Genomic DNA, 8,404 nt, shown 5'->3' with positions numbered 1-8,404 from the left:
CTTCTTGCAAGACACTCGCGAAAACCACTTGTTCATCCTTTGAAGCGTAAGTCTTCACACTCTCTCACACTCATCCCTTACAATTAAAAACCACATACATACAGGGAAAAATGATTGAAGAAATTACAATCAAATTTGGCACGGCCAATACAAAATAGTTGTAAATCACAACTTTACAATCTCCCCTTTTGGCTATTCCATGACAAAACCCCTAAACAGACTCTAGACTTAAACATGAGTTTGGGAACATAGACAAAACTCACTCACACCTAATTCTAGAAGCTGTGAAGCACTTGCACCGAATACGCCTGTATCCTGAAACTCTTGCACATACAACAAACTTTCATTAAGCTCACGACAAGTAGAACACAAGGTACGTATAGGAACAAGTAAAATGCGATTAAAATACTAAAAGAAATGTAAGCTATAAAGCATAACTTGATCAAACATGAATAGTCATTAAGAAATTACTACAATGAACATTTATCCAGTAAATGATCATCCGAACATGCAATGCAATTAAGAGCAATGCTAAAATCAATTGCATGTCCAACAAGCATGATGCATTATGGAAACTAAACTTAATAGCAATAGAAAGCAATAAGCATCAAAACAGTTATAAAAAACAAGATACAAAATAGTACTAAAGAAAAGTAAGTTTTAAACTAAAGTACTTAAGAGCTTTAAATGAAAGCAATGTAAAAATCCAAAAGCTATAAAAACTTTAAGTAAACTAGTAACCACCAAAATAAACCAATGTATACTAAGGTGTGCTAAACTTTGCTCCCCTTCAATTTGTACTCCCCCTCAAACTACTCTCCCTTTTTGACTGGAATGGCCAAAGAGACTAGAATTCCTCGGACTTTGACTCTGAGTTCGGCTGTTTCTGGTTCATCATCATATCATCAATCTGAGATGAGAGGGTAGTGATTTGGCCTTCAAGGTAGGTGAATTGAGATATGGAGTGGTCGATATGGGAAGCTAGCATGCCATGCAATTCTTCAACCCTTTCGGTTAAGTGATTAAAGTGATCGGGTGCTCTTGCACGCGCTTGAGAAGAAGGTTGTGCAGTGTCTTCCCGAATGGAAGTGAAATGCTTAATTTCTTCTTCAGTGTCTCCTCCTTCCTCATCTCTTGGAATTTAAGAGACACCAACAGATGATCTGGGGATATGAGCTTTGCTTTGGGTCATGGTTTGAGCACTTATTGGATTTTTTCTTTGCATCACTTGAAGTCCACTAGGAATCTTCACCCTTGCCCTTGTGATAAGAGACATGACAAGGCTTGGAAATGGTAGAGTTAGCCTCAAATTCTTTTTTGTGATGCATTTAGTAAAGAGGTGGTAGATGTGACAGCAGATGTCGATCTCCTTGTGTGTGAAGAGGTCAAATAGAAATATGCACCTTGGTGCTAACAAGTTCATCAAGTTCCTCACCAGGTAAAGATTGAAGATCATGATATCGGCCAAAGTTCGCATCTCTGGGGTGAACGTAATAGTGTGCAAGGCCTTCTTGTTGATTCTTCCACTAAGGACTTCCACAAAGGGTCCTAGTTTCTCCCTTCTGTCATCATATTGAAGAGATGTGTGTGAAATTGTTGGACGAACCTCCAAGATCTCTTGAATTGACTCCCTTGTGATAAAGAACTCTCTCCCTTTCAGCCATCAATTTATGCGATCCCCTTCCACAATGGCATTGGTATAGAATTCCCGAATGACTTCTTCATAGACATTGCCCATTGAATTCAATAGCTTTGTCCACGTCCTTTCCTTGAACACTTTTGGAATGAAAAGTGCCCTCTAAGGACCCTAAGTCCATAGTCCTTTCCAAGATGATTGGGGCCCTTTTGTAGTGATCATTAATGACCATATCTACATCATCGCTTCAAAACGAATCCGAGGAGGTGCGGGGACGCTTTGAGGACTTATTTGCGGCCGATTTCTTAAGAGGAGACATCTACAAAACAAACACAAACACAAAAAAGAAATATAACAAATACAAACAAGGAAACAAACTTGATTAGATACAAGTTAGTCCATAAAACAAACAAAAATCCTAAAAAGGAACATATAAACAAAGTCACAAGATCATGTTTTAAATGCTAAACATGTAACAATACTTATCTAGCATGAGTGAAATGCAAAACATGGTAAGTGATCAAGTGTGTGCATGTGGTGTGCATGTGAGATGCATGAGGAATGCATGACAAAAACACTCACGGGGCAAAGTGTGTAAAACACACAACCAATGTTTAAAACATATTAAGAATGTAAAAGCATAGTAATCCCCAAAAATTGGTACTCATCGGAGTCCAAAAAAATAAAAATAAAAATGACATTTGGGCATTACATCAAACACTTAGAGTGCATACCAACCACTAACATGTAAAACAATGCATGAACATGATGAAAACTTGCCTAAATACATGTTAAAATGCCACTTGGGGCCAACACAAACAAAAACAAACACAATGGGACATAGCCCAATCAAGAAAATTAAAAAATTTTGTAAGAAAATTAAGTTTTTCCCAACCCTTTCAAAACTACGAGACAAGTTTGTTGATTATTTCAAATTATACTCATCATTTACATTAAAAAAAAAAAATACATCATATTATTTACATTAAAAAAATAATACATATTAATTTCAAAGTTCATTCCAAGATGTGAACAGCAAGGGTATTGTAACAATAAGTAACATTGATACAACAATGGGTTGGTATTACATTTTATGCATGCTTTGTGAAAGGAATGTCAAACCACAAGCAGGATCATTTTGGTGTGCAAAATGTGAAACAAAAACAAAATTTTCTATCCCAAGGTTAGAGGCACTCACATTAACTACATACTCTCCAAATATTTATAATATATTCATCTCACTATAACTACTATATATATACAATTGCAAATTACTTCAGATACAGGATTCAAATTGAATTTTTTGATGTAACTGACAAAACAACTTTTGTGATATTTGATCAAGATGCTGAGAAAATCCTAAATAAATCTACAAGAGTTCTTGCTGTAAAACAAACCGAGGTACAACTTATTTAAATTATTGTAAAACTATTGATATTGGAAAAGGAATCCGACATGATTTGAAAAAAAAACAATTTAGGAAAAAAATGGATTTCCCTACTTCATTTGAATGAATTCAATCTAAATGATGGTTTTAAAAATTACATAGTTGCTAAGATTTTTTATGCACCTTCAAATGACAAAAAGGTATGGAAGAAAAAGAAATTCTTTTTCTTTTTCTTTTATATATATATATATATATACTATATATACACACAATCCAATATGCTATAATAATTCTTTTTGCTGCACTATTCCAAAATTAAGGAAAAAAAAAAAACATTTACAAAAAACTGCCAGATAATTAAAATATTATATGAATGCAAAAACCTATGAAAAATCTTAGTAACAAAGTCCAAACTTTGTAAGATCTAATCAAGAATCTCCCGGTGCCAATTCATTAGTGATTAACACAAATGATGCAACAAAAAGAAAAAGCGATAAAAACTAAAAAATTGAACGGATATGGATGGACTAAACTTCAAACGTTGAAAATGAAGAAACTGATGATGATAAAAAGTGTCATCATACCGCAATAACAAAGCATTGAAGAAAAAAAAAAGAAAAGATTTCGTAATGAAGCTTTTTATTACATCACATAATAAAAATCAGTAATATAGAATGAATTAATATGCTTTTATCAACTTTTATTATACAATATTACTCCAAAGTTGTTTTAATTGTTGCTCATTACTTGAACAAAATAATTATAATAGATATGTGTGTGCAATTTATAATTGTTACTTTTTATGATGAACTCAGTACTAACAAAGTTTATAATAAATATGCTATAATATATGTATAGCACTTTTGAAAAAACAAAATTTACATAAAACATTACAATATTATCCGTGTATCACGCGGGCAACTTACTAGTTGTTCTTAAAAGAGGGAGAAATACTCATTCGATACATTGAAGTTTGCAAGAAATCTAACAACTAGAGCATATTATCATTCCAAAATATATATAATCAATAGTTCATTTAAGAATATTATTTTAGAAGTACAAAGGTTAAAATGTATAGAACTACTTATGAATCACATCACAAACACAAAAACATGATTTCAAGAAAGACCTTATAGAAGCTAGAAATAACATATAGAGCATTAGATACACCAACAAACTCCCAATAGGTATTCTAGAAACAATGATTAAATACTCATTGAAGATGCCTTCCATAAAATCAAGTTAAGTATCCCCAAGTCATCTTCCTCTCCACTTCGCTGCCCAAATGTAGACTTCTTTTGACGACACTTCAATTCAAAAATGATTGGATGTTGACTTCAACTCTACTTGAATAACTTTTAAATATTTTAAATAACTAAATTTGTTTAAGGAAACAATTAAAGAAGTTAGGGTAATCAATGGACAAATCAAAATATCATTCCTTCGAATCAAGATAATCCCCCTACTTCAAGGATGAGTCACAAGAAAATTCAAAGATCCCGAACATCTCAAGCAGCACTCACACAAGTACAAGCTCATAATGAAACATTGGAAAAGGTTTTTTATTTTTATTTTTTATGTTACAAATAGAATCTTACCAGGACGGTTAGTAGGTTGGCCATTCCTGCCAATATCCAAAACCAAGGCCGCTCTGACAAGGAGCAACTATTGGTTGTGGAGGTAGTTCTTGTGCCTCACCTATCCTTTCAGTATAAAGCAGAAGAATTTCATCTATACATAAGGAGAAAATTTTAATCTGAGCATGAATTTTTTCTTGGACCTGCATCTGTTGAACAGCAAGAGAGGCTTTACAAGCCATTTCATTGAACTCCTCTGCTTTTGCCTCTTCAGCATCCCTTCCCAAACGGTTAGTGGGAAAAAAATTGAGATTAAAGGACAACCAATGAAGTAGTACACTGAATGACAAACGTAGCATAAATTCACATGAAGCCAAGTGGTAAAGTAGAGAGAACAAACAAAATAACATCTATTCAAAATGCAATACCATGATTTAAAAGTTCAATTTTGGCTTAATCAACAAGTTAAAATAAATTTTACTTTGGTACAATACTTTTAATAGATGCGCAACATCAAACAAATTGAAACTTGGATAGGAGTGAGGCAAACATTAAGATCAAGTTATCTCACATCTACTAATATTTGACTTTTATAACCATGCAACTTTTCTAGTAACTAAGATTCAAGAAGTTTTTCGAAACCAAAATAGGCACAAAATATATATTTAATAGTGGTGATTCAACCTAAAATTCTTAATTAATATAACACTACAGTCACTTCTATCTTTAAATACCACAGAGACAGGAACCAGAAAATAGTAGATGCCTAACCAGAACTTTATATGCTAAGGTTCTGTTTGTTTTAGATTAAAATCTCAATTTAATTTCACCACTAACTTATGCAAAGCTTTTTAAAGCCTCACTTCTTTTAACCATAGTTGTATTTTTAAACAAAGTAAGACAGTCAAATAAGGCCATCCAAACACAATCTCAATGATAATTTATCACTTCTTTTTAAGAAAATTTAAAATAAAAAATAAAAACCCTTAACTAATGCCTTCACTTATTACAAATAGATTTGACACAATACATGGAAAATTTGCTTTAATTAATTTGACCATAACATCAAACTCAAAATAGTTACTACTTCAAACATAAGCATGTATATCAACATAATTGGGTAAAAAATTATTCGAGAGGTTAATAAAAACCAATCAAATGGTCTATGATACTAATATGGTCCCTATCTTTGCACATTTATACAAACAACAATCTTAGTGAAATTGGCCAGTACCAATAGGCAATAGCCACATATAGTTCATATGCAAATGTAACAAATGAGATAATTTAGACGACAAAGTCATAGTCACACTGACCTGTTATATAGAAACAATTTATTTATGTCTGCTTCAAATTGTAAATGTCTTGGATTGCAAGAGTTTTCGCAGCCTGTGAATATCATTTGCAAAAGAGCAAAAGGGTCATACAAAAGCACAAAAAAAAAAAAAAAAAAAAAAAAGAAGAAGAAGAAGAAGAAGAAGAAGAAGAAGAAGAAGATAAGAAAACATAGCATAAATGAAAGGAAGTTTTAATCTTTATGATTAATATTGTTATCAAAAACCCAACTCAATTCAATAATAGTCATAGATTTGGCACAATTGAGTAGAGTTTGTTGGTTCCAAAATGAGAAACCCACTTTTGAAATAGGGAATAGTATTTTCAGTAAAACTATAAAACAAAAGATAAAGAGGGCTTCTTGGAGTTTGTGGAATAGAAAAGTCATTGTGAAATAAATCAATGAGTCTAGGAAGCACTATTTTTTGTTTAGTGACCAGAACTTTGAATTTATGCTAATGGAGAAATAATTCTTCTTTAAATGAATTGCAATTTTCAATAATAGTGATGTGAGTATGACAAGTATGACTACCTAGGCATCAAGCTTAACCTCAATTCAAAATACATCATGTTGAAATACTAAGAATTCATGTTAAGTCCACCTCTTTGATATTCTACTAGTATATCCTCCCATTGAATTGAACCTTATAGCATATGAGGTTATAACTCATGCTATGCATCCTATTTATAATAATAATTATAAATAAATAAATAAAATTCTACACTACATATTTGATGTATTATGTATATGAGCAATTTCTTCTGTCATAGTACCACTTTGTTTCTATTTAGGGTATTTCAATGAGTTCCCTCTTTATCCACTTTAAATGTCTCTAAACAAAGTTTAGTGGTTGTCCAATTGTAATGATATCTATTGTGGTACCCTATGTTTACGGCTCAAGCCACACCTCCCCCTCCCCTACTAGCTACCTATTAAAAGAACAATATCTTTAAACGAAATATAAAAGGCTAAAGTTATGTCATATTAGTGAAATAAAATCCCAATGACTATCACATTTAGCTATGAATTAAATTGTATATTCAAAGGAGTTGACTACAACATCAACATGAAAGAAACAATATTAAGGACATATAACTTGAAGCAATACCTTTTGCTAGATAATGATGCCTCACTTACCAAGGCAGGCTCTTAGCTTTTCCAATGAATTCATCTTTATCATTGTAGTCACATAAATCCAGTCTTTTATTTCATTGGTAAATCTAAAATAAGCATGCCTCCAAGTCCTATTAAAGAAGAGAGCTCCACAAATCGCCCAAAAGCCAGTTGTGAATCCAACTCCCAAACCAATGTAGAAGTTGGAGTTTTTAGAATCATCTTCAACACTGCCAATTGGTGATATATTCAAAGATTGTTCCTCAATTGTGCAGTTTTTTGGAAGAGGATCACCACATAACTGAGGATTTCCAATGTACCTAAGGGCATCAAAAGATTGAAGCTGGGTGCTTGAAGGAATTCTACCTGAGAGGTTGTTGTATGACAAGTCCAAGAGACTAAGAAATGTCAAATTAGACATGCTTGGAGGAATTTTACCAGATAAATTATTTCGTGAGAGATCAACTGACTCTAACTCTTTCATACTCCCAATTTTTTCTGGTATCTTTCCCATCAGATGATTTCGAGACAAATTCAAAAAACGTAATTCAGAAAGATCTGAAATTTCAGTAGGGATTGATCCAGACAAGTTGTTACTTGAAAGGTCTATGAGCCTAACTAATTTAAGGTTCTCTTTGTATTCCATTTCTTTCCCTTTGGGAACCAACTGAATGTTCTCAACATAGGATACATATATATACAGACATATATAAGGCATAGAAGAAAATGAAATAACATTGGAATCTGGTAATGCCATGGCGCTAATATTTTTCAAGCAGTTTGGTATGGATCCTGATAGGCTATTATTGGCAAGATCCAATATTCTAAGAGAAAAAAGTTGGCATATTTGTTGAGGTATATAACCCTTGAATTCACTTGATCTTAGACGGAGAACTATAAGNTTGTCCATATTGTATTGTTGCTCATACATTGCTGTTTTGTGTGAATCTCGTGTGAGATCTTTGAGGAGCTTTCCTTTACACAAAACTTAGGGTTTTCATGGTGGAGATGATTTCAACATCTTGAAGATCATTACTGTTGCAACCATTGGAACTTAAAAGAAAAGCAAGCGGGGAGCTTGTAGCTGATTGAAGAATTCAAGAAAGAAGTAGTCCGTGGATTCGGAGCCTGCGCGTGGTCGTGTCAGGAAGTTCTACTGGTGGGTAGCATTAGGAAGTCGAGTGGGGAGCTTGTAGTCCTTTTGTACGAACTTCAATTCTTTCATAGTGAATTCAGGTTAGCCTTGAGGATCGGTGGGTCAAATCCTCCCCAGGTTTTTACCGTGTGGTTTCCTGGGTGATCATATCTTGTGTTATTTATTTTCCGCTGCATTATTATTCTTGATATGATTGTTG

General features: G+C 33.1%; 1 protein-coding gene across 2 annotated transcripts; it reads right to left on the bottom strand.

Moving 5' to 3' along the window:
• Window positions 1–593: 593 nt before the first annotated feature.
• Window positions 594–7,942, bottom strand: LOC112008822 (receptor-like protein EIX2). Of its 2 annotated transcripts, none has more exons than XR_010624441.1 (4): window positions 7,045–7,942; window positions 5,917–5,989; window positions 4,622–4,879; window positions 594–1,955 (listed from the first exon to the last, which is right to left on the bottom strand). XR_010624441.1 is itself a non-coding variant. In XM_065762148.1 (4 exons), exons 1-3 carry the CDS (start codon window positions 7,804–7,806, stop codon window positions 4,630–4,632), a joined length of 1,056 nt encoding a protein of 351 aa, XP_065618220.1. In that variant the 5' UTR covers window positions 7,807–7,942; the 3' UTR covers window positions 594–1,955; window positions 4,622–4,629. The 2 variants fall into 2 exon arrangements, 1 of the variants encoding a protein (XP_065618220.1); XM_065762148.1 differs by having other exon boundaries at window positions 7,074–7,942.
• Window positions 7,943–8,404: the final 462 nt, after the last annotated feature.

Source organism: Quercus suber, unplaced genomic scaffold (assembly GCF_002906115.3).
Source record: "Quercus suber isolate HL8 unplaced genomic scaffold, Cork oak 2.0 scaffold_444, whole genome shotgun sequence".
In the NCBI taxonomy this organism is placed as follows: domain Eukaryota; kingdom Viridiplantae; phylum Streptophyta; class Magnoliopsida; order Fagales; family Fagaceae; genus Quercus; species Quercus suber.
The sequence above is the reverse complement of the archived record's forward strand: the minus strand, read 5'-3'. Positions and strand labels throughout refer to the sequence as shown.

What these genes read in the sequence shown, in the direction of transcription:
- LOC112008822 (XM_065762148.1), bottom strand. Translation starts at nt 7,806, where the DNA reads ATGGCATTACCAGATTCCAATGTTATTTCATTTTCTTCTATGCCTTAT. An exon ending in AAAGCTAAGAGCCTGCCTTG is followed by an intron (nt 5,990 to 7,073) that starts GTAAGTGAGGCA and finishes TGATATTCACAG; the next exon opens with GCTGCGAAAACTCTTGCAAT. An exon ending in AAATTGTTTCTATATAACAG is followed by an intron (nt 4,880 to 5,916) that starts GTCAGTGTGACT and finishes CCGTTTGGGAAG; the next exon opens with GGATGCTGAAGAGGCAAAAG.